Source organism: Peromyscus eremicus, chromosome 12, assembly GCF_949786415.1.
Source record: "Peromyscus eremicus chromosome 12, PerEre_H2_v1, whole genome shotgun sequence".
NCBI lineage: Eukaryota > Metazoa > Chordata > Mammalia > Rodentia > Cricetidae > Peromyscus > Peromyscus eremicus.
Genome location: NC_081428.1, coordinates 79,496,206 through 79,520,025, shown reverse-complemented (window position 1 = coordinate 79,520,025; position 23,820 = coordinate 79,496,206). Strand labels below are relative to the sequence as shown.

Below are 23,820 nucleotides of genomic sequence, written 5' to 3'. Positions count from 1 at the left end.
AGCGCGAAGCAGAGGCTGCCCCAGTCGGGTCTGGCCTGGAGAGCCCGAATGAGCCTCTCCAGCAGCCCCCTGCCCCAGCCCTCGAGTCACTACATCCTCAGCCCCTCCCGCACAACGCTGCTGCAGCCCAAGAGCCCGGCCCCTCCACGTGCCAGCGGACCCGCCCCCGCCCGGCCCCCGCACCCTCTCGGGGCTGGGTCAGCCTCCCGCCTCCCGGGCGCAGGGGTGCGAGACCGCGTTGCAAGCGCCCCCTGCCGCCTCTCCGGAGGCCGGGAGGCGGCTCCTATGCAGACCCCGGCCGGCCCCGGACGCCCCTGCAGATGGGCCAGGGCGGAGCAGCCTGCAGGGCACCGCCCTCGGCCCGCCCGCCGAGGAGGGGACGCTAGCGGGAGGCTGTGCCTGCGGCGCGCGCCCGGGGACCCGTCGCACTCTGCACTCGGCCGCCGGGGCTGAGGGGACGGGACGGGTGAGGGCGCGGGCTCGGCGGGCCGGCAGCTGAGTCAAGGCCAGAGCCCGAGAAGCCGAGGGAGGCAAGAGGACAGGGCGCCCCGAGATGGCGGCCTCAGCGGCCGCGGCGGCGGCGGCGGCGGCGGGGGAAGGGATGGAGCCTCGGGCGCTGCAGTATGAGCAGACCCTGGTAAGTGAAACCTAAGGGGTGCGCTATGGCCCCACTGCTGCAGGTTGCCCTAGAAGTGTGGGGACAGGCGGCCTACCCTAGCCCGGCCTCAGCCTTCCTCAGCTGTGGAAACTGAGGTTCGGGATCCGACAGGCTGTAGGTTCAGGTTCGGGGTGTTGGAAAGCTGCTTGCTGGCTTCTGGCTGAGGCTGGTGGCCTGCAGAGGACAATGACACCAGGTGCTTGGCCCAGGTGCCCTTCCCCTTACTCCCTTCTGCATACACGTTTTTGTTTTTTCCAGTTACCACTCGAGCCCAAAGTTACAGCACCCCAGTACCCTTTCTGAGTGCCATCCATACCCCTGAACTTTCTCCACACACCTATCCGCATTCAACACCCTCCCTGGGTCCCTACTATGGCATGGCACTAAGCTGGGCATAAAGACTGTTGTGGGCAAGGGATCAAATCCAAACCTACCCCCCTGCCTTTAAAGGCTCAAAGTCCAGCATTGACAAGAACCCCTCAGTTGAACTTTTGGGAAAGAGGTAGCTTAGGTGGCTTGTCACCTGAAGCTTTAGGGTTGATGCAGGAAGTAGGAATGGGTGTGAGAACTGGAACCTTTGTTCGGGCTGGATCTAGGCAGGTACCCCACCACCAGCACCCACGCCCATGGAGTGTCCCTTGACCTCATAAGAAGCAGGGGTCCTGAGCTTTGAGATGATTCATGGCCACCACTGTGGGGAAGCCATTCACCCTCCTGTCACTAGGGTGGGGGGCCCAAGGCCTGCAGGAAGAAACTGGCCCTATGGCTCCTTTTTTATCAGCTTAGGCTGGAATTTGCCCGGGAGGGTGGCAGGGAGGAACCTCTTTTAGAGAGGACTGTAACTGAGTCAGGGAGGTGCCCAGTTACCAGAGACTGTCTGAAACAGGATAACCGGGAGAGGTGGTAGCTTGAGTAAGCGTGACGACGCTCGCTCGGGGAGGCAAGCTCTTTTGTTGGTGATGGCTGTTACCCTTGCCATCCACAGGTCAAGGAGAGGGACGTCTGGCCATGGAAGCCGGGCACTTAACCTCTGAAATGGTCTCTCTCTTGCACCAGCCGCCGCGGCTCCATCTCCCCGTCTGTGACACGAGTTCTCAGGGTCGGGCTTTCCCGGCTCTGGCCTCTCCCACTTCCCTCCTACCCTTTTGTCTTGCCCTCACCTCCTCCCACCTGCTGTGTTTCTAGACTCCAGTCTCTTCCTCCTCCCGGGCCTCGCTCTTCTTTCCTATGTATTTCCTCTCCCCTCGGCTTCTCCTGCCCTCTCTGTCTCACTCTGTGTCTCTATCATCCCTCCCCCCCCCAACCACAAACCCCAACCCCAACAGGAGCCCTTTGTGTCCTGGAGCTCCTCGGGTGGCAGCCAGATTCTACTCCTCCCCACCCCCCAACACACGCCCAGCTTGGCAGGTCCAGCCATAACTCTGTCCCTTCCCATCAGCCTCGTGTCCACAGTCACAGCCTCCCTGTCCCCCAGGGTCTGTCACTTGTCCCAAGTGCAGTTCCAGAGGAGGACCGAAACCACCCAACACTTGCCGTACACACCCAAAGAGGCTTTCCACTTTCAGCTGGGCTGACGGGCTCATGGGGGTTTGGGAGCGGAGAATGAGGACAAGGGATTAGGGTGGGTGGGGAGGGTGCCGCTGAGTTGGTCACAGGCCAAAGGCCCAGCGGGAACGTGATAAGGATTGGGGCTGGGACCTCCTAGGCCCAGCTCAGCTGCTGCCCTCGGCTCCGCCAGCCTCTTATTGTTGCTCCTACGCCCTTGACCACCCCTTGGTCTCTGACCTTCCCGCCTCCCACTTTCGGCCTGTGCCTTAGGTTTTTCCATCTTTCCCCGGCCCGGGACCCTTCCTCTCCTCCCCAGTGCCCTCACCCCTGGCTCGCTAGAAGAGGACTGATTATTCTGCCACCCCCAGAGTTGTGTCCCTGTACCTTGTCTGTCCCCATCACTCTGGCCAAGACGGCCCCCGCAGTCTACAATGTACATTGTTCCCACACTCTGAGCTGAGTGAAAACTAGATTCAAGATGGGGTACACAAGTGTGGGAGCTGCGTGAAGGGGAGTCAAAACCCAGGAACCCTCCCCAGACCCCCACCTCAGCCACACATGCTAACGCCACATTTTGTCTGTTGCTCCAGATGTATGGCCGGTACACTCAGGAACTTGGGGCCTTTGCCAAAGAGGAAGCTGCTCGGATTCGCCTGGGAGGGCCTGAGCCCTGGAAGGGGTCCCCTTCTGCCCGGGCTCCCCCAGAGCTCCTGGAATATGGACAGAGCCGATGTGCCAGATGCCGCAGTGAGATCTGGATAGGGGCAGGGACGTGGCTGTTGTATCCTGGGGGAGGCAGAGACCGTTAAGAGCTGCCCGTGGGGGATGGGGAGAGACGGAGAAGAGTAGCAGCACTTTGGTACCAGCTTCTCTATGGATCTTCCCTTCCCTGCTTCCAGTTTGTTCTGTACGCTGCCACAAGTTCCTAGTGTCCCGGGTTGGTGAAGACTGGATCTTCCTGGTCCTGTTGGGGCTCCTCATGGCATTGGTCAGTTGGGCCATGGACTATGCCATCGCTGTCTGTCTACAGGGTGAGGGCCAAGGCTGGGAACAGCCAACCTGTTTCCTCCATGCCACGGTTGTTTAAGTAACTTGGCTACTGGCCACTTTGTCTGGCCAGGCTGACTGCCCATCTCCAGGCATAGTTCCTGCCACGGGCATAGGCCACGCCTTCCTGCCTGCCCTCCAACCGTCTTATCTGTGATGGGCTTTGTCCCAGTGGATGCCTTCTAGGGCCTTCCTGTCTCTCTGCGCCCCAGCTCTGTGCCCTTGTCCTGTCAGTGTGTCCCAGTGTCGGGCAAGGTGTGGATATGTGCCCTGGAAGTCCAGCAAGCATGTCCTGTGCCCACAGCTCAGCAGTGGATGTCCCGGGGCTTAAACACCAACATCTTACTCCAGTACCTGGCTTGGGTTACCTACCCCGTCGTGCTCATCACTTTCTCTGCTGGATTCACCCAGATCCTGGCCCCACAGGCTGTCGGTAGGACGGGATGGGTTGGGAGGAGGGGGCGGTCAAGCTTCCTGAGTGAGGAGGCCTGTCAGACAGCTTTCCTGGATGTCTACCTCTGCAGGGTCTGGCATCCCTGAGATGAAAACCATCCTTCGGGGAGTGGTGCTAAAAGAATACCTCACCCTCAAGACCTTCGTAGCTAAGGTCATTGGGCTAACGTGTGCCCTGGGCAGTGGGATGCCCCTTGGCAAAGAGGTAATTGCAGGCTGGGGAATGAAGGAGTCCCTCCCATTGGAAGAGGAGGTCAGGCCAAGGTCCGGAAGGCCCCATCCCTACTCACAACCCACCCTACCTCCAGGGACCCTTTGTGCACATCGCCAGCATGTGTGCTGCCCTCCTCAGCAAGTTCCTCTCCCTCTTTGGGGGTATCTACGAGGTAAGAGGAGAGCCCTAAGATCTGGGGGGGAGGGGGTGCCGAGCCCAGACTGACACCGCGTCCCCAACCCTTGCCAGAACGAATCCCGGAACACGGAGATGCTGGCTGCCGCGTGCGCAGTAGGAGTGGGCTGCTGCTTCGCAGCCCCTATCGGAGGTAGGCGTGGCTCCAGTCAGCATAGCGTAGCCCGGCACTGGGCCTCTCCTCCTCCACCCCTCTTCTCCTGGGAGTATGTCCACAGGCCGATGTCCTCTGCCCCCTTGCAGGGGTCCTATTCAGCATTGAGGTCACCTCCACCTTCTTCGCTGTTAGGAACTACTGGCGGGGCTTCTTCGCGGCCACCTTCAGTGCCTTCATCTTTCGGGTCTTGGCGGTCTGGAACCGTGATGAAGGTGGGGCATGTTGGTGGCAGCGAGGGCATCTGGGGCAATTCAAGTGCGACACAGGTTTACCTGCCACCCCTCTGCTGCTTCCCCTCAGAAACCATTACTGCTCTCTTCAAAACCCGGTTCCGACTCGACTTCCCCTTTGACCTACAGGAGCTGCCAGCCTTTGCCGTCATTGGGTAAGGGGCGGACAGGAGGGGGTAGGGCAGGAGGGGGTGGGACGGGGGGGGGGGGTCGCCATGAGAAGACCTCCCCTCCACCTTGGTGCTTCTTTCTTTCCAGTATTGCCAGTGGCTTCGGGGGAGCCCTCTTTGTCTACCTGAACCGGAAGATCGTCCAGGTGATGCGGAAGCAAAAGACCATCAACCGCTTCCTCATGAGGAAGTACGTTGGCCACAGACTCTTTTCCAGACTGTTCTGGGTTGTCCAAGGGCCACATGGGGAGAGAGGGAGCCGTGGAGGGTTTGAAGTAGAGGCCCAGTCAAAATCAGGCGCTTCAGCCAGGTGCAGGGCCACACACCTATAATCCCAGCACTCCAGAGGCCGAGGCAGGATTGTAGCAAGGTTCGAAGCCAGCCATGGCTCCAGTGTGACGCTGGGTCTCTCAGATGAAAAGCTAAAAGGCAGCTACGCTTGGGAAATCAGCTGGTGTTTCCAGGCTGATGCTGTGACTTGTACACATGGGAACCACCTGGGATCTGTTCCTTTTGAACCTGTCAGTGGCAGGGGCACTTGGGATAAAAGACCAAGGTTTGCTTAGGTTTTCAGGCCTGGTCCAGATAGCAGACAGTGTTTGTACCTCAGTTTACCCTGTGACCAGTGTGGATGGCTATTTTTTTTTTTTTTTTTTTTTTTTTTTTTTTAATCTCAGAACACAGCCTGAGAACTGAGAATGGGAAGGCACGCGGGACAGAAGTGCTGCTTTCTACAGAACTTCTTCCATGCTGCCTTTGCTTTTTTTTTTTGAGACAAAGTCTCACTTGGTAGCCCAGGCAGGCCTTGAACTCAGAGTGTGCCTGGCTCACACTGCTCTCACTTAGCAGATAGTGGCAGAGGCTTCTTTAAGTCTTCGTACTACTTGCCCCTCAGCTGGGGCTTTTGAGAGCCGATGCAGTCACAGCTCAGACTTGTCCAAGAAAGGTCTAGAGATGGGTTTGCTGTTGCTGTGCGCTGTGGGGTCAGGGAAGGAGCTGTATTCCCAGCTCTTACAGTAATCCCAGTCCACCATCACCCTTGGAGCTGCGGCATCAGATGCAGTGAGAAGGACCTCTCAGGCTCTCTGGCTCTGTGCCCTGATACATAAGCCCTGCTCTGATGTTAGTCCCGAGGTGTGTAAGGGCGCCTGGCCTGTGGTCAGTCCATGGAAGCGGGTCCCTTTTGTCTGACTCTGTCAAACCTCTCTCTCTAGACGGCTGCTCTTTCCGGCTCTAGTGACTCTGCTCATCTCCACCCTGACCTTCCCCCCTGGCTTTGGACAGTTCATGGCTGGACAGGTAGCCCCTATCCCAGAAATGTGACCCCCCCCACACACATGCCCAGATGCATTCCTTTCCAAAGCCAACAGTCCCAGCATGACCGGGATGCCTTGTACCCATGGACTCCTACGGGCCTCTTCCTGGGGTGCTGTGCCCCAGCCTACAGCATTCTCTTCACTCCAGCTCTCACAGAAAGAAACCCTGGTCACTCTGTTTGACAACCGGACATGGGTCCGCCAGGGCCTGGTAGAGGATCTCGAACTCCCGAGCACATCGCAGGCCTGGAGCCCACCCCGTGCCAACGTCTTCCTCACTCTGGTCATCTTCATTCTCATGAAGGTGAGACCCCTGCCAGGGCTAGAATCACTGATGTTTACCCAGGCCACTAGGTGCAGGCGCTGTCCCAAGCATCGCCAGGTATTCAGAACATTATGAGGAAGGTACCCTTACCCCTGTCTTAAAGATGGGGAGTCAGGCCGGGCGGTGGTGGCGCACGCCTTTAATCCCAGCACTCGGGAGGCAGAGCCAGGTGGATCTCTGTGAGTTCGAGGCCAGCCTGGGCTACAGAGTGAGTCCCAGGAAAAGGCGCAAAGCTACACAGAGAAACCCTGTCTTGAAAAACCAAAAAAAAAAAAAAAAAAAAAAAAAAAAAAAAAAAAAAAAAAAGATGGGGAGTCAGAACACAAAGTAACAGCCCAAGCAGCTGGTCGGGTGAGAGGATTTGAACCCGAGCCTTCTGGTTCCAGAGTCCTCTCTTTTCCCTTCACCTCTGGGGATTCTGGGCTAGCTGGGTAGATGGGCAAGGTGGGCTTCCCTGAGGCCTCTGGTTTGAACCCATCCTGCCTACAGTTCTGGATGTCTGCACTGGCCACCACCATCCCAGTGCCCTGTGGGGCCTTCATGCCTGTCTTCGTCATTGGTGAGTCTGCAGCTGCCTGCCTTCCAGCCTGCACCCTTCATGCCCTCTGTCTGTCCCTTGTGGATCCCTTCTCTGCCAGGAGTGTGTGTTGACCCAGCTCTAGCCCAGACCCCCCACTCCCATGGGATCGCCCCCGTACTAAATCACCCACTGGCCCCTCCCCCACCCTCTGACCCTCTCTCTTCCTAGTGTTCCCCCACTACCTCTTTCTCTTCCTAAAACCCTCCCTGAAGGAGCAGCATTTGGGCGGCTGGTGGGTGAAAGCATGGCCGCCTGGTTCCCCGATGGGATTCACACAGATAGCAGTACCTACCGGATTGTACCTGGAGGCTATGCCGTGGTTGGTGAGCACCCAGTTCTGTTTGTTTTGTGGTGCTGGGGATCAAACCCAGGGGACTGCACACACGCTGTGCATGTATTTACAGTCCAGCAGTGCCGGAAGTCTGCCTCTGCACTGGGAGACCCCCGGCCCAGCCAGACTCTGAGGCTCTGGCGCCCCCTGCTGGCAGGGCCGTAGGCCCAGGCACTCTCTGGGGCCACCCTGAGGGACTCTAAGCAACTCTTGCCCTGGGGAAGGGAAAGGGACTGAGCACCCTGAGGAGACTGAGCACGGCTGTCCCCAGGGGCAGCCGCACTTGCCGGAGCAGTGACGCACACGGTGTCCACGGCTGTGATTGTCTTCGAGCTCACGGGCCAGATCGCCCACATTCTGCCCGTCATGATCGCCGTTATCCTGGCTAACGCTGTCGCCCAGAGTCTTCAGCCCTCTCTCTATGACAGCATCATCCGCATCAAGAAGCTGCCCTACCTGCCTGAGCTGGGCTGGGGCCGCCACCAGTATGAGGGGCCCAGTGAAAGGAGGGTGGGAGCGAGGGTAGGCCTCCCAGGGCCCTTCGCCCCACCGCCAGCAAGGCCCCGAGATGCCCTCACCCTGGGGGATCTCTAGCTGGCCTGTACTGACCCAAAAGGAGGGTGGAGAACACGCTGGGCCCGCCACTCCTGTCCCCTGTGGTTCTCCAGCCCTCCTCGTGACACTGGGATGGTGGTACTCTGGGCCAGTCTTCCATGCTGAGCACACACTGAGTGCCCGACTCTATCCCCAGGCAGTACCGGGTGCGAGTAGAGGACATCATGGTACGGGACGTGCCCTACGTAGCGCTCAGCTGCACCTTCCGAGACCTGCGGTTGGCACTGCACAGGACCAAGGGCCGTATGTTGGCTCTAGTGGAGTCCCCTGGTGAGGCCACGAGGGGTCCCCGGTGTTATGAGCGTCTCCCAGGGGCTCAGCTCAGGAAGAGATCGGGAGCCCAGAACCGGTCTCCTTGTTCTATATCGGTCAAGACTTGATGGGCAGGGTTCTCTAGGTGTGCAGTGTGTGTCCAGGGCCCCAGCTTGGGTGTGGGAAGAAGGTCGAAAGTAGGAGCTCCCTCCCCACCCCTGAGTCTCTTCCTTTGTTCTGTCCAGAGTCCATGATCCTGCTGGGCTCCATCGAACGCTCACAGGTAGTAGCATTACTGGGGGCCCAGCTGAGCCCAGCACGCCGGCGGCAGCACATGCAAAAGCTAAGGAAAGCCCAGAAGTCGCCACCGTCCGATCAGGAGAGCCCCCCTAGTTCTGAGACGTCCACCCGCTTCCAGGTGAAGGAAAGTGCCCCACAACCACACAGACTTCCGCAGTGTCATCCCGGAGGTTCTGAACCACCGCCCCCGGCCCCTTCCTGTCTGTGCAGGTGAACGCAGAGGACTCGGCCTTCTCTGGATCCCACGGGCAGACCCACAAGCCCCTGAAGCCTGCCTTAAAGAGAGGGCCCAGCAACAGCACCAGCCTCCAGGAAAGTACCACAGGTGAGCCATTTCTACCCCACCTCAGACAAAGCCTGAGCCGCCACACATGGATTAGGCTACCCGGGCGGACAAAGTGGAGTTGGAAACGCCTCCCCCTTGCCTTCTGCACCTTACCCCTATCCAACTTGCCCTTTCTGGGTTTGGAACACAGGCAACATGGAGTCAGCAGGCATTGCCCTCAGAAGCCTCTTCTGTGGCAGTCCGCCTCTGGAGGCTACTTCAGAAGTGAGTAGGCCGGATACTCCCCTCCTGCCTGCCCAGCTCCCTTTCTGACTCTCCCACTCTGCCTGCCTCCTGCCCTCCTGTCAGCTCTGCCCCTGCAGTGTGCCCTTCTTCCTGGGTTCTGTCTCGCCCTTCACACCCCTCTCCCCATAACCTCTCTGCTTTGGCTCTGACCAAGTTGGAAAAGTCAGAATCCTGTGACAAGCGCAAGCTGAAGCGGGTCCGAATCTCCCTGGCGGTACGTGTGCCCCTCTCCCTGCAGCTCAGGAGCATCAGGCAGGGAGGGCCAGGGTCTAGGTGGGACACACCTCCCAGAGCCAGGGCTACATCCACCTCCCTTCCTGCCTTCCTCCTAGAGTGACTCGGACCTGGAAAGCGAGATGAGTCCCGAAGAGGTAAGATGCCATGAGACGAGACTGTTTTCTTCCTGGGTGTGTTGTCGTCTTGACTAAAGGATCACAGGGAGGGAAAAGGGCAAGCAGCCCTCTGAGAGAGGAGAGGAGCTTCAGGCACCCTCTCCCTGATTGTCAGTCTCTTCCTCTCAGATCTTAGAGTGGGAAGAACAGCAACTAGATGAGCCTGTCAACTTCAGTGACTGCAAAATCGACCCTGCACCCTTCCAGCTAGTGGAGCGGACCTCTCTGCACAAGGTAGGGCAGGGTAGGTCTGCACCCGGACCGGTGTGATAGTACGTGAGGAAGGCATGAGAGACAGTGTACTTGATGCTGCTCTTCAAACATACTGCTTTAGGCCATGGGAGCCTGGGAGCCAGGAGTCCTTAGCCCTGTCCTACTCCTTGGTGGAACCAGGCATCGTTTTTCCTCTGCTCAGACTTACCCCAGGGAATTCTGGACCAAAGCAGCAACAAAGACACAGCTTGAACTGGGTGGGAGCCAGGAGGCCAGGCCAGGGTCAGAGCTAGGCAGGAGGTTGCCAGAACCCAACAAGGCTGATACACACCCACGCTGGAAAAAAAAGGGGGGGGTGGTGTGGGGGGGGGGGTGAGAAACAGGCCAGATAAGGAAATCTAATAAACAGGCTCACAAACAGTCAAGAAGGGTGAGGGCGACTGCCGAGAAGAGGTAAACAAAGATGAGAGACACCGGTAGGGGGCTTGGAATGTCAGACCCCAGAGAGTCTGACTTCAGGCGTGTCCAAGGAAAGCTGCTGGAGGAGACTCAGAAAGGCTGCTCCGCAGAGCGCCAGTAGCAAGAGGAATGAGTACAGATGGATGGAGGTGGACGGTGGCGTACACACGAGGAAGACAGGGGCTCCCAGGATGGGGTAGCTGGCACCGCTGGGCACCTGAAAGCTGCCCCGTAAAGGCAGGGAATGCAGGCTTCCCAGCCAAAGCCAAGGGGTATTTCAATCACATTTTTTAACAGACTTAATGTGTAAGCCTCCATCGGCAGGTACAGGCCAAAGTGACAGGTAAGGGTCAGTGGTCCCCAGACTTGGGCTTGGGTGGCTAGCTTAGCTACAGACTGTTGCTAAATGTCAGCCATAGCACGTACAGGCAGAGCCCATGATGGGAAGGTTAGAAGAGAAAAGAAAAACAATACAGCAAAAATAAAGGAACTTAGACCCTTTTAGATAAAGACCTTAGATCAAGATGGGGGGGACTGTGGTACTATGGCGAAGGAAGAGGAGATCGGCCAGACGGTACCACAAGCCGTACCCTAAAGCCTTTCGTCCCCAGGCATCAGCCATCTTCTTCTTTTTCCTTTTTTGAGACAGGATCTCACATAGCCCAAGTAGGCCTCGAACTCATGACCCTTGGTCTCTCTGGAGATTTCAGGCACATGCCGTCATACCCAGCTGTGACGCCCTTGATTCTGTCATCCATGATTTTGATGATAAGAACACTGGCGTGCTTTGAGTGTTTGCTGTGTGCTGGGTACCATGCTAAGATCTTCACGAGTGTAATTGAATTCTCACCACGACGCTAGCCAACGGGTCACACGTGTGGGAAGTAGCCGAGCTGGCCCGGGCCCGAAGATAGTCCAACCCAAAGTCTGTCTTAACTAAGTCATTCGATGAGAAAATCATCTGCCTGCATGGGTTTAGCAGAGTCAGGCCCAGGGCACAGATCTGGCCCTGCTCTCAGAATTCTTTCAGAAGGCCACGCTGTCCTTTTCCCTGTCAGTTCAATTCACTGTTCCCAGGCCTCAGAAATTCGGGCCCTCCAAAGGGCTCCCTGGTGTCCAATTAAATTAAAATGAAAAAGAACAAAGTAGGTGTTTGTTACAAACTTAAACTGTCACAGGAAGGGAAGAAGCCGCTGAGGAACCGCTAACCAAAGTACAAAGAGCTGGAATGATAACATAAAAGATTAGAATTCTAGAGATTCGAGTCTAAATTGGAAACCACTTATTAAGAGAGCAGTAAGCAGTAACCCACTTAGGTGCCAGAGGGGCACTTTCAGAGGGTGAGAACCCGTGGGACTATTTAGGAACCTCTCGGTGGCAGCTAGCTCCAGTGGACAGAGAGGAAGCCAGAGTACCAGGATGACGGCAAGACTGGCTAACCCAAATCCTCTCCCTGCTGCTTACAAGCTTGGCTCTAGAAGTTAAGCAAGTTGCTTAGCCTGTCTGGGTTTCCTTATCTATAAAGCAGAGGTGGCATAAACTGAGTGTGGTGGTGTATGCCTCCGATGCTGGCATTCAGGAGGTGGAGGGTCAGATAGTCATCTGGGAACTACATAGCAAGTTCAGTCATCCTGAGGTATGTGAGACCTTACTTCAAAAAAGAAAAATTCGCCAGGCAGTGGTGGCGCATGCCATTGACCCTAGCATTTGGGAGGCAGAGGCAGGCGGATCTCTGTGAGTTCGAGGGCAGCCTGGTCTATGGGGTGAGTTGCTGGACAGCCAGAGCTGTTACACAGAGAAACCCTGTCTTGAAAAACAAAAACAAAAACAAAAACAAGACATGTAAAGCCTGGAAACGAGACACAGAAGAAGGGCAGGCTAGCATGGGCCGTTCTAGGGGGTCCTAGGTGCTGCTCAAGTTTTAAAAAGCCATAGAATGGCACATCCCAGCTGGAGAGCGGGGAGGCAGGAAGCAGGGAAGCGCATTCTGCTGCTGTCTCAGCCCTGGTGAGGACAGTGAGGCAGAACTGGGGAGGATGGCACAGATGTAGAGCAGTCAGCCTGGTGGCTGCCAGGCACACATCGTCCACAGACCTACAAAAGCACATTGGCTGCTAGGTCGCTGTGGTTGGGAATGAGGGTATAAGGGAACTGTTTAACAGGGCTCTTGGAGAAGGTGAGATGGATTATATGACCACAGGCCAAGAGATTACAGTAACATACCTTCTAGGAACAGACCTCCTCCCAAGGACCCTGTTAAGGCTAATCTGAGGATGCAGGGTTTAAGTTATATAACAGGAGATTGCAAACTACATGACAACTGTAGGTTTTGAAGAAACATGACTTCTTTAGTTGCTTTTTTCTTCGTTTGCTTTTTTTTGGTTTTTCAAGACAGCATTTCTCTGTGCAGCCCTGGCTGTCCTGGAACTGGCTCTGTAGACCAGGCTGGCCTTGACCTAGGAGATCTGCCTGCCTCTGCCTCCTGAGTGCTGGGATTAAAGGCGTGCACCACCAGAAAACTGAATTTCTAAGATGGGTGTGGTAGCACACAACCTATAATCCAATACTTAGGAGGCCGGGGCAGGAGCAGACTGTGAGTTCAAGGCCAGCCTGGGCTAAGTAGTGAGACCTTCCAAGAGAAACAAAACTGAGCTTGTCCTGGAGCTACAGCTCAGTGAGTGGGAGACTTCCCCAGCATGGATGACACTCTGGCCTTGGCCCTTTATAAGTATGTTCAGACCCCAGATGGAGAAAACGGGGGAAACTCTCCAAGCCCCTCCCCATAAGTTAGTATAAGAAAACATTTAAGACAAGACTTGAGGTACTCAGGAAGCCGTTCGTGCTGCGCATCTTGATGCACCTGTTATGTCAAGAGGCTCACAAGTCCACCCAGAACAGCAGATAACAAATTCCAGGAAATGCTGACAGCTGTTTTGAAGACAGCAAATGGAAAGTGCTGATAATGTGAAGGTGGTCACATCTGAGCGCTGGGGAAGCAACAATACAAGCAGCCTGGAGGCTTTGGGTTCTGAGCTTTGGGACGCAGGAACATTCTGGTGGCATCTCCCTCCATCAGTGCCTCCCACGATTCTATTCCACACACCCCCATTTTGTCCTGGACCCCTTTGAATGTCTAGACCGGTGTTTCCTCTCCCTGCTCTGCAGACCCACACCATATTCTCACTGCTGGGAGTGGACCATGCGTACGTCACCAGCATCGGCAGACTCATCGGAATCGTGACCCTAAAGGAGGTGAGGTGACGGAGCTGAAGCCACTTCCCCGTGGCTCCCCCGGGGGAGGTGCCGGAGGGGTCTGAGTAGGGAGCAGATGCCTGACTCTCTTACCTTCCCAGCTCCGGAAGGCTATTGAGGGCTCCGTCACAGCCCAGGGTGTGAAAGTCAGGCCACCCCTTGCCAGTTTCCGGGACAGCGCCACCAGCAGCAGCGACACAGAGACCACCGAAGTACATGCGCTCTGGGGGCCGAGATCCCGCCATGGCCTCCCACGCGAGGGCAGCCCCTCCGACAGTGATGACAAGTGCCAGTGAACCCCTCGCTGGATGGCCTCTATTCCTTCTGCAGGCAGCAGCAACCAGAAGCTGGGACCCGAGTCCACTCTAGCTGTGGGCTGCCAGCTCCTCCATCCTCCAGCGGGCCTACCTGGAATGTAACTCAGCAGTGCCCTCCCTGGCAGGACGAAGTAGGGTCATGTGGCCCTTGCCCACTCTTTGAGAAAAGGGCAGAACTAAAATGGGTTTATACTGGAACCTCCAATGACAAGATGTATATAGAAATTTACAAAGATTTTTATATTAATTTAATAAAACAATAAATAGAATAAAGTAAACACCTAATTAGCCACTCATGTATAGAACACTTGTGCTGTTGGCTCATGTTTTCTTCTTGGATCCTCTTACCTGCCCAAGCCTGTAAGACTCACAGCCACCTACCGACCCCAGTGTCCCAGCAGTATAGGACAAGCCAGAGGCCTCCACTGCCTGATCAGCAACACCCTGCCTGTGACGGCCCCTAACCCCTGACGACTGTGCTACAGCCTTCCATTCAGCCAAGAAAAGCGCTGCCTTCTTTCCCAAGGACAACTACTCCCTCATGACTGTCCATTCATTGGCACAAACCTTCCGGCTGCCCAGGTGGCCCCCTTGTGGTCCTCTCTGAAAGAACATGGCACTCGGCTCTAACCACCAGAGCCCGCCCTTTTTCCAGTTCCGCCCCACTGAGAACTCGGTGCGCGCCCACACTGACCCTGCCATGCTGGGAAAGGGCCAGGGTTGAGGGGAGGGAGGGCCAGGGAAGGGGGAGGGAGGGCCAGGGAAGGGGGAGGAAGACACACCCTTCCATCATTCCAGTGCCTCCCAGAGAAGATCGGCTCAAAGAACAGACCAGAAACCCCCTGTCTTTAGGAAAAAAAGGTTTAGAGACAGTGGAGAGGGGAGCACAGCAGCGCCCAGCTGGGCAAGGGGACCCTTCGGGGACGGCTCAATCTGTAGACTCCAGGAGGGCGGGCGGGCGGGCGGGAGCCAGCCCGCGGGTGCAGGTGGTTCAGTCAAGCACGTGGACTCGGTGAAGACAGAAGCAGAGGAGAAGGGGCACAAGGGAGGGTGGAGGAGGTGGCCGGGCTTCCTCCATCCCCACCCTCCCAGCCCAGCCACACGACCCCCTCAGGTTCACGTCCCAGGAGGAAATGTGGCATTTTGGATTCAAGAAACATGAACGTCACTGTCTGCCACAGCTGTAGCCATGCCCCAGGGGTCCCGGGCAAGCCCCGGCAAACCCCAAGAGTGGAAGCAGTACATGCGCCCCCAAACCTGGCCCCTGCCTCCTCTCCAAACACTTTCATGCAAAACACACAATGGAGAAGTGAGCGCTCCCGGAAGCCCACGTTTTGGCCGCAGAGGCTCTGCCCCAGGCAGCAGCCAGGGGAAACACGCCACCACTGGGCATGTCTGAGTCACTGGTCCTCAGCCTCCACCTCATCCTCATCTAAGGATGTGACCCCAGAAGAGGCCACATCAGAGACTTGCTGCTGCCTTTCCCAGCTGCCTACAGGCAGTGGGCAGAGCAGCTGGCAGTCCTTGCAAGAATCGGGCTCCTCCTCGGCAGGGGAAGGGCAGGATTCCGTGAGTGGTGAATTGTAAAGTGAGTCCTGGGCCTCCAGTGGACCCAGGCTGCGGAAGGCACTTTCCCGGCTGGGGGGCAGTCTGGCAAGGAGCAGCTCTTCACCCAACATCTGGGAGGTCATCCTGGCTGGGGAGCCCAGCAACCCATCCTCCAGGCTGCAGAGACTAGAGCACAGGGTATCCGGGGACACGGTCTGGGAACAGTCGCTCTCAGGCTCCACAGAGCCCTGGCGCACTGGCCGGGAGAATCGACGACCTGTGAAGAGGTCCTGGAGGTGGGGCCCCAGAGACCCAGTCATGTCTGTGAAGGAAAGGAAAAAAAAAAGAAAGAAAGAAAGAAAGAAAAAACAGCTTTGCCAACCTCATTTCAGTCGGTCAATATGGAAGCCACATGGCCACAGACTTCCCACCCGCCTCCCACCCTTCTTTATCATAGCTGTGGGGGCAGGGTTCTACATGAGTGTTAGTAGGAGCTGGATAACCTGAACAAGCCTTAATCTTTGATGCCTTCGTTCCTTACATGGTGGATTAGAAATTCTAATAATATTTACTTTAGAGTGTTAGAACAAGAGTTTGGAACAGAGGAGACAAGCCCGCTGTATGATCACACAGGTTGCTCAAAGCAGTGAAGGCTGAATTGCCTGCGCTCTGCTCCCTAAGTAGGGCATCCTAAGCATGGGACTGTGCCCACCAGAAAAAGCTATGCATTTTTAAAAATTTGCTCAAAGATTCCACACACACTTTCAAGGTTAGCCTGGGCTACACACTAAAGTAGCCTGAGGCCCTTTCTCAAAACAAACAAAACAAAATTTAAAAAAAGACAAAAAAAAAAAAAAAAAAAAAGAATCAGAAAATACTTGTGGTTGAGAGTTCCACCTGGCCTTAAGCATTCAAATCAGCCCCCTCTGGACCACAGCAGCAGCTTCTTACCTGCTTTAAATGCAGGTTTTGGCCTTGAAAACCTTGTTAATTATCTAGAGAAGCAGGACTAATAGGTGATCTTCAAAGGGTGGGGGGTTGGGGGTAGGGGTCCTGTGAAGCCAGACACCAGAAGCTGCAGGGAAAGCTAGCCACAGAGTCCAAGACACGGGAAGATGAAAGGAGAGCTGAGCACAGCTGCATAGCCCCCACCCCAGGGTTGCAAGCACTGGCCCAAAGCAAGACCCACAGGCTAGCTAGCATACACAGATGCTGAGCTGAAGCCAGAACCCTGCCGACTCAGGCCCAGCATGCCTTCCTGTTTGCTTGGGATCACTGCCCTGGGAGGTGCTGGGTACTGGACTCATCTGTCCTGCCACAGCCAACCAAAGCCACCTCAAAGAGGTAAAGGCAAAGGTACCACAGATCCTTCTGGAAACATGACTGTACTCTGGGGTTGGGAAGAGGCCCCAGGTTCTCTGGGCCTCTTTACTCTGAGAACTGTAGGGCCCATTACACACAGGGAGAGAAGAAAGCTGGATCAGCCTGTAGAAAAGAGCTGTTCCATTTCCAAACTGCTGGTTCCCCAGTGATCTTTGGCCTTGGAGTGTCAAGGTCAGCCTAGGCAATCTATTTCCTCCTATCTGGAAGGCTTATGGTGCCTCTGGGAGGCTTAGAGTGAATCACCACACCTACCAGGCATGCCCACCCCAAGTGGTAGCACCAGTACAAAGTGTTCCTCACCTGAGTCAGTTCCCCCAGTGAAGTCTTCATCATAGGAGTCGTCAGTGGAGTCGTCCCCATCCACTGAAGACCATGCTCGGAGCTTAGCTTCTGCAATAGCAAACTGCTCGGCCACTCCTATCAGAGAGACACAGCATTCACTGGCACAGGAGCTGAGCTAAGACAAGATGTCCCTGAGGTCTCTAGGCAGAGAGAGGTGTGTGGGAAAGCTCCAGCCCCCATGCCAGATCCAGTGAGCTCAGAGGCAGCAGCCCTGTGGCAAATCTGTGGGGCTACCCACCTGCTGCAAAGCGAGCTTCTTGTTCCCCCTCGCTGAGGTCTGAATAGGAGGAAAAGGCTGATTCCAAAGCTGCAGGTGAGTCGCTGGGCTTGCTCCAGCCCTTCCATTCGATGAGGTGAGCCACGCGGCCCTGGGCCATGGCTGTGGGCTTAGTCACGTGGTCCTTCACCACCTGGGAAATACCTGGAGGTGGGAAAGAGAAGACGGGTTAAGGGGAAGGACTAGGGAATAGCTTGCAGGGAAGTAGGTGAAGAGTGTTAGAATAATGTCTCTCCATGAACTTCGGCAGGAAGAAGGGCTAGGATTGGTTGGGTTTTTTTTTTTTTTTTAATAATTCATCTTTATTTTGTGTGCATTGGTGTTTTGCCTGCATGTATGTCTGTGTAAGGGTATTGGACCCTAGAGTTACAGACAGTTGTGAGCTGCCATAAGTGCTTTGAATTGAACCCAGGTCCTCTAGAAGAACAGCCAGAGCTCTTAACTGCTGAGCCGTCTCTCCAGCACCAAAGAATATCTCTCTCCTTTTTTTCTTTTTTTCTTTTTTTCTTTTTTTTTTTCTTTTTTTCTTTTTGGTTCTTTGATACAGGGTTGCTTTGTGTAGCCCTGGCTGTCCTGAAACTCATTCTGTAGACCAGGCTGGCCTCAAGATCCTCCTGCCTCTGCCTCCCGAGTGCCGGGATTAAAGGCATGCGCCACCACTGCGTAGCTGGGCTAGGATTGATTTGCAAAAAGAAATCCCAGAAAATTCCCACAGGAATCAGTCCCACAAGACATGAGGAGAGACAAAGTGGGCAGAAGAACGGAAGTGGAGTGCATACCATGCAGAGAAGACCTGGCCAGCGCAGCGATCTCCTGGATGGTTAGGGCTCTCCGGGACTTGGGCAGCATGGCGACTGTGTCTCCAACATTCACCTTGAGAAACACCATCAGAAGGTCAGTGCCCCTCTGACAGAAACGACCTTCTTTCCAACATGCTCCTCCCTATTCCAAGGTATCAGCGGGAGCTGGGAGCAGGGAGCAGGAAGAATGCCAGAACGACACACAGGCCCTAGTGGCTACTGGCATGCAGAAAAGGCTAAGAAGCTGGAGTCTATGAACTGTCCACCTAGGGAGCAACGGAGACTCAGGCCCAAGGGAACAGAACTACAGCTGAGCCCCCAGTTCCCCAGCTCCTTGCCTATCATTCAGGAAGGAGACAGCTGAAGAAGTGAAGAATTATGGAATAGAACCTCTGAAGACAGAGAAAGGCTGGGCGGTGGCGGCACACGCCTTTAATCCTAGCACTTTTGGGAGGCAGAGGCAGGCGGATCTCTGAGTTCAAGGCCAGCCTGGCCTACAGAGTGAGTTCCAGGACAGTCAGGGCTACACAGAGAAACCCTGTCTAGAAGAAAACAAAACAAGACAGGAAAGGAAGAAAGGGAGACAGCTAAGGCAAAGACTCAAGCTTCTCCCCTCCGCTGTCTTCAGGTACATGTCCCAGCCCTGTCTAGGCTGCCCTATCAGAGCCACACATTCAGCACAACCAAAGCCAAACCATTCTCTCCCTCACATGTGGCTTTGCTTTCCAACTTCCTTTTTATCAACCACCATTCTCCATTTCACTGGGGTCCCTACCTCAGAATTACCATCCACTCTCCCCCTAAGCTTTGCCTGTACATATCTGATCTTAAAACCTAGCGAGGGGCCAGGATGTAGCTCAGTTGGTACAACGCTTGCCTATCATTCAGGAAGCACTGTGTTTGGTCTCTAGCATCTGTGGTACATAATGCCAGCACCTGGGAGTTGAAGGCAGGAGGATGAGGAGATTAAGGTCATCCTTGGCTACCTAGCAAGTCGAGGCCAGCCTGAGCTACATAAGACCCTATCTCAAAACAAACAACTACCATCGCCAACAACAGAGAATCCTTATTGATTATACCTCCAAGCCTTCCCCGACCCCGTTCATGTCTGTTCTGTTCCCACTGCCACTTCCCTTAAAACCTCAGTGCCCCTCCCCAGGTTGGCACAGGTCATTGATCCCTAACCATCCATGCTACTTGTTTGGCCTAGAAGTCTGTGGATATAATCTTTTCTGTTCTTTCATGCTTCAGCACTTCCCATAAGTTGGCTTTCTCAGCTTCCCGATTTTGACTGAAATATCACCCCTCAGAGGAGCCTTCCTGACACTGTCCTCTCACTGGACTCTCCAGTTAATCACTATTTTATATCATTGCACCATTCATGGAGCCAGCTTGCCAGGTGTAAATATGGCTCCCTTTGTTGGTCTTTATCTCTTTAAGGAATTCTGTCTGTTATGGTTACTGCTGCAATTCAGTGTTTAAACAGTACCTGGTAATAAGTAAATGTGTGGGCTCAATGAACAAGACAAGATTTCCCAAGAATACAATTAATCAAAATGTCATTTCAAATTTTGTACAATGATGCATATGCATGAAATGTCATAATGAAAACCATTATTTTATATGCTCACTAAAATTTAATCTTAAAAAATTGGTTTGTTTGGTGTGTGTGTGCGCGCGCGCGCGTGTGCGTGTGTGTGTGTGTGCGCGCGTGTGCGCGTGTGTGTGTGCACGTGTGCGTGTGTGCGTGTGTGTGTGCGTGTGCGCGTGTGTGTGTGTGCGCGTGTGTGTGCGCGCGCGTGCGTGCGCGTGTGCGTGTGCGTGTGTGTGTGTGCACGTGTGCGTGTGTGTGCGTGTGTGTGTGTTAGGGGAAAAAACTTTTTAGAGAGATGGAGAAAAGGCTCAGTGGTTAAGAGCATTTGCTGCTCTTACAAAGGACCCAAGTTTGATTCTCAGCTCCCACATCAGGTGGCTCACAACCTCCTGCTAATCCAGCTCCAGGAGATCCAACACCTCTGGGTTTCATGGGCAAACCCACAAACAGATGCATACACCTAATTAAATTTAAAATTTGTAAAGTTTTTTAAAAAAATAAATAATATTGTCTTTTCTAGGCTCTCCCTCTGTTATTCGGGCACTTAAGGACTCCATAAGGAGACCTGTGTCTGTCCCTGGACCTCCTTGAAGTCCAGCACTCATTTCTGCCCAGTGCTATCCGGCTCCCCCACCTTCCCTGTCAACAAGCAGCCTGCCTGCCTCCAGGGAAAGGAACCAGATTTTTAGGCCAAGAGGGCCATCCTTGCCTTACGAAATGTTCCCTGTCATTTAAGGCCACAAGTGTCACTTCGTAATAGACTTACTCTTTTCCTTTGCCCCTCCACCCCTCAGGCATGCGTGCCGCTCTGCTCCATACTGCCTTGTGTCACTCCCGAGGGAACAGGAGAAGGTAGGGTCAGAGTTTTAATCCATCTGGGCTCCTAACTCCATCCTGCACCTGACTTAATGCTCCTTGACAAGCCCCAGCAAATGTTTTCCTTGGCTGAACATAATTGATGCACACACCCCCTTCCCAGCATTACCTAATTCTCCTCCATCATGGTTGGTTCCACCTGGCACAAGAGGCCTCCACCTGCCCCTTGACCTCAGGCCCATCAATCCGTCCCTCTCCTTCAGTACCTGGCTGACAGGGCCTCCAGATTGGCGCCGATAGCCTCTGGCCAGGCCTGTGGGAAGGAGAACCTGCCGGGTGTTTCCTGGCTCGCTCTCCCTCCCTCCCCTCGCTTCCCCTAGCCGCTGCCATCCATGAAGGGGCGACGCTCCGCGCAGCTGCGGCCCTGGCCCAGAGAAAAGGTGTATATCTCCGTGGCAACCCATCACCATGCAACAGGGTCTCCCGGGATACGGCCTGGGATGCGCTGACGTCAGCACCGAAGGCGCTAGCAAGCCAGCCCGCTGGCACCAAGCCGAGCGGAGCAGACCGGCGCGGGGGCGGCCTGCCGGATAGCGCCTCCGCTTGCAGGAAAAAGAGTCCGAAGCAGGATGGTGAGGCAGGAACAGGGAGGGGTCACACGAACCCTAAATGTGAACATCCCCCCCCCACACACACACACACAAACATGCACAGAAAAGGCCCAGCACCTCTGGCAAGTCCTGGCTGTCTACAGAAGAAGGACGCGGGGACCGGCTCCAGCCTCGGAGAGTCCGAGCAGATCCCAAGGAAGACAGAGAAAGACCACGAGGGAGTTCGATCCACTCCACAGCCCAGGCAGGGTCCGAAGCCACTGAGGAGCGGGAGGACAAGGTGTTCGTCTGGATCCCCACTTCTACCAAGATCCCCATTCTCATCATGTTGCCATGTCATTTTTTATTACCCTTCCCCCATCTCTCAGGCAATCTGAGACCACCACGTACTCTCCCGTACCCTGAAACCCCCATCCCGCATTTCTGCCCTTTTGTGGCAGTTCAACGAACTCCTTCCTCTACAAATATTTTGCCATCAAAACGTAAGGTGAAGCCCAAAACGTGGGTAAATTCTGACTCTTCCCCAGTTTCTCAACCCTTGGAAAGTGCATGAAATTCTCCCTCTAATACTGTCGCCATCACCCACTTTCCCTCTCCTTTCCTGCTCCCTCTCTCCAATCTCAACTGGTCTAGGACTCTATTCTTTTCCAACAAACCCATGTTGTTGTTGTTGTTGTTGTTTTAAGTTTTCGCCCTTGTAAGTCATTCCCTAATAGCCCCCGCCTGAGTCTGGTTCCAATCTCTACACCACAGTGATTTTCCTCTCGGTATCTGGTGTGCCTTCCTCCTCAGCTTCCCATCACCTCCCAGATCACATCCATGGTCTCTGGTCTCACCTCTGCGACTTGTCTGACAAGTCCATCTTCCTCCAGGCCCTTCACGCTGCCACAGAAACATTTTGCCCAGGACAGAAATCATAGGCATGCTGGCTATGTCGATGCAGAGAACCCAAAGCTCGAACTGCTTCAGGCTCAGCTCCCAGTTCTATTCTTGTGTTGGCTCCGGATGCTGAGCCAGTCCCCTCCCCACTTGGAACTTGTGCCTAGTCACATAAGGAGAACACTCCTCCTGTCTCAGCTTTGAGGAAGTGGGCGTGCCAAGGGCCTAGCCAAGTTCTCTGGGGCTTGTGGAGGTGCAGCTCGTCCTTAGCACACAGTGCCAACCGGCCCAGTACAGAGCAACTAACCTTTTAGCTGGAGCAGCCGGCTCTGTCCCTGAGCCTCAGCCAGGTGGTGGTCCCCAGAAATGCTACCAACCAGAAAGAAGACAGGTTACTGGCTATCCCTGACCCCTCCCTGCTGGTACCTCGGGACTCTCAAGGCTAGCGCTAGGTCAGCCAAAGTCTTTCCTAACTACAGAAAGGGATGGCTTTCTGAACTCCAAGCAGACCAGGGAAATCACAGCACCCTGCTGCTTCTCAAATTCATAACCCATGAGGTTAATCCGGGGACTACAAGTCCCAGAATTCATCAAGGGAAGTACAAATCTCAGCCAGAATTTAGTGGTAGAGCACCTCAAATATCAACCACACTGATGTTTGGTGTGACTGGCCACCTGCTTGGAAAGCCTAGGACCCATTCCAAATCCACTCCTTGACATAGAAGCAAGGTAAGCTGGCAGACCTCAGATGGTCAGAGCTAAGGCAGCGTACCCCACGTGTCTACAGGGAGACTAAGCCTGAGCAGGGGTCAGTTGCTTTAGGAAGACCTGGTGGCCTGCCTGGACTTTTTCCCCCAGAGTAAGGGTGATCTGGGGTGGGGTGGGGGGTTATTGGAATAAAATGTCTGTGAGCATGAGAGACTTATTAGTTTGCTCACAGATGCTCCACATGGGGCTTCAGTCCCTTTAATCAACCAGCTGGTTCTGAAGCCCGGAGCAAGTGTTAGGCAAAAACTCCGTGGTAGGGTACTTGGCCAGGTTTTCCAGGCTGACTCCTGAGGATGACAGCACCCAGCTGGGAGAGGCAGGATCACAGCGAAGGGTCCCTCCTAAGACAGTGAGGTGAGAAGGAGGTGTAGGCAGAAAGGAGTATGTAGATACAAAAGGCTAGTTGCCAGGAGCCCGGAAGGTGGAGGCCGCAGGTTGCCAAGCGGATCCCAGGCTGTGCCCCTGCAGCCACCCTCAGCAGCAGGAACACAGACAGAAGGCGAGTACACCACGGAAAAACCCAGCGGAAGGCAGGCCACAGAAACAAGCCAGTCCATTAGATTAGCCCCCTCCCGGTTCGCTCATCTGGCCCGACCCGCCTCCCTGGCGCAGGCTCCTCCCTCTCCTTATACCAGCCCCCTCCTCACTGCCCCTACCACCCACGGCCCCACCGGGCAGCTGTGTAGCCCGACTCCCTATCCATGCTCCGGCCTCCGCCTCTTACCCTGACCGGCTGAGCGCCGAGAGCCAATACAGCCCATGGCAGGGAACCCAGGCACGCTAGCCCGCGCTTGGGACCCGGGCCATCGCCTTGCAGAGGGTCGGGCCGCGGTCACCACCGGGGAGGGGACAGCCTGAGAGAAGGGGAGGGGGTGGGAGCAGCGCGTCTGCTGCCGCTCCCGGGAGAGGGGAACAGGGCCGGTGACGTAAGCGCGGGGCTGTGCCCACCCAGAGCAGGCGGGGCAAGTCTACGTCACAGCCACTCAGTAGCAGCCTAGGTCTTCAAACAGCCTGCATCTCCATCCAGTCCACTGCGGAGCCACACTGAAGACAGAAGCCGGTAGGCCACGCGGTCCTTTTACACAGGACAGCCCTTTAATAGCTTCTATCGCTTTAAGGGTCTTAAACCCCAGGGCCTGGATCAATCGGAGCAAAAGTCCTAAGCACCCTACTGAACTAATATTCCCACATGTCAAAACGGGGAGCC

At 55.2% G+C, this 23,820-nt stretch overlaps 2 protein-coding genes across 6 annotated transcripts; one reads left to right on the top strand and one right to left on the bottom strand.

Moving 5' to 3' along the window:
- The first annotated feature begins 396 nt into the window (after positions 1 to 396).
- On the top strand, positions 397 to 13,900 carry Clcn2 (chloride voltage-gated channel 2). Of its 2 annotated transcripts, XM_059277764.1 has the most exons (24): positions 401 to 637; positions 2,797 to 2,953; positions 3,106 to 3,237; positions 3,558 to 3,686; positions 3,778 to 3,911; positions 4,015 to 4,092; positions 4,170 to 4,248; positions 4,359 to 4,484; positions 4,573 to 4,657; positions 4,761 to 4,862; positions 5,887 to 5,971; positions 6,137 to 6,292; positions 6,803 to 6,872; positions 7,106 to 7,216; positions 7,496 to 7,709; positions 7,976 to 8,109; positions 8,337 to 8,509; positions 8,602 to 8,716; positions 8,868 to 8,941; positions 9,117 to 9,176; positions 9,295 to 9,333; positions 9,484 to 9,588; positions 13,192 to 13,278; positions 13,380 to 13,900. In XM_059277764.1, the coding sequence occupies exons 1-24, from the start codon at positions 554 to 556 to the stop codon at positions 13,572 to 13,574; spliced, it is 2,724 nt and encodes a 907-aa protein (XP_059133747.1). In that variant the 5' UTR covers positions 401 to 553; the 3' UTR covers positions 13,575 to 13,900. The 2 variants fall into 2 exon arrangements, with proteins under 2 accessions (XP_059133748.1, XP_059133747.1); XM_059277765.1 differs by lacking the exon at positions 9,117 to 9,176 and having other exon boundaries at positions 397 to 637.
- A 446-nt stretch (positions 13,901 to 14,346) lies between these two features.
- Fam131a (family with sequence similarity 131 member A) lies at positions 14,347 to 23,521 on the bottom strand. 4 transcript variants are annotated; one of them, XM_059277768.1, is made up of 7 exons: positions 23,338 to 23,521; positions 22,153 to 22,214; positions 21,084 to 21,226; positions 17,925 to 18,018; positions 17,107 to 17,289; positions 16,827 to 16,943; positions 14,347 to 15,465 (listed from the first exon to the last, which is right to left on the bottom strand). In XM_059277768.1, exons 4-7 carry the CDS (start codon positions 17,992 to 17,994, stop codon positions 14,996 to 14,998), a joined length of 840 nt encoding a protein of 279 aa, XP_059133751.1. In that variant the 5' UTR covers positions 17,995 to 18,018; positions 21,084 to 21,226; positions 22,153 to 22,214; positions 23,338 to 23,521; the 3' UTR covers positions 14,347 to 14,995. The 4 variants fall into 4 exon arrangements, with proteins under 4 accessions (XP_059133751.1, XP_059133749.1, XP_059133750.1 ...); XM_059277766.1 differs by lacking the exons at positions 22,153 to 22,214; positions 23,338 to 23,521 and adding an exon at positions 21,803 to 22,091; XM_059277767.1 differs by lacking the exons at positions 21,084 to 21,226; positions 22,153 to 22,214; positions 23,338 to 23,521 and adding an exon at positions 20,622 to 20,816.
- Positions 23,522 to 23,820: the final 299 nt, after the last annotated feature.

What these genes read in the sequence shown, in the direction of transcription:
- Clcn2 (XM_059277764.1), top strand. Translation starts at nt 554, where the DNA reads ATGGCGGCCTCAGCGGCCGCGGCGGCGGCGGCGGCGGCGGGGGAAGGG. An exon ending in GGATGCCCCTTGGCAAAGAG is followed by an intron (nt 3,912 to 4,014) that starts GTAATTGCAGGC and finishes CCCTACCTCCAG; the next exon opens with GGACCCTTTGTGCACATCGC. An exon ending in CTCTGGAGGCTACTTCAGAA is followed by an intron (nt 8,942 to 9,116) that starts GTGAGTAGGCCG and finishes GCTCTGACCAAG; the next exon opens with TTGGAAAAGTCAGAATCCTG.
- Fam131a (XM_059277766.1), bottom strand. Translation starts at nt 21,890, where the DNA reads ATGCCTATGATTTCTGTCCTGGGCAAAATGTTTCTGTGGCAGCGTGAA. An exon ending in TTGTCAGACAAGTCGCAGAG is followed by an intron (nt 21,227 to 21,802) that starts GTGAGACCAGAG and finishes CCCGCTCCTCAG; the next exon opens with TGGCTTCGGACCCTGCCTGG. An exon ending in GGCCAGGTCTTCTCTGCATG is followed by an intron (nt 17,290 to 17,924) that starts GTATGCACTCCA and finishes TCCCACCTCCAG; the next exon opens with GTATTTCCCAGGTGGTGAAG.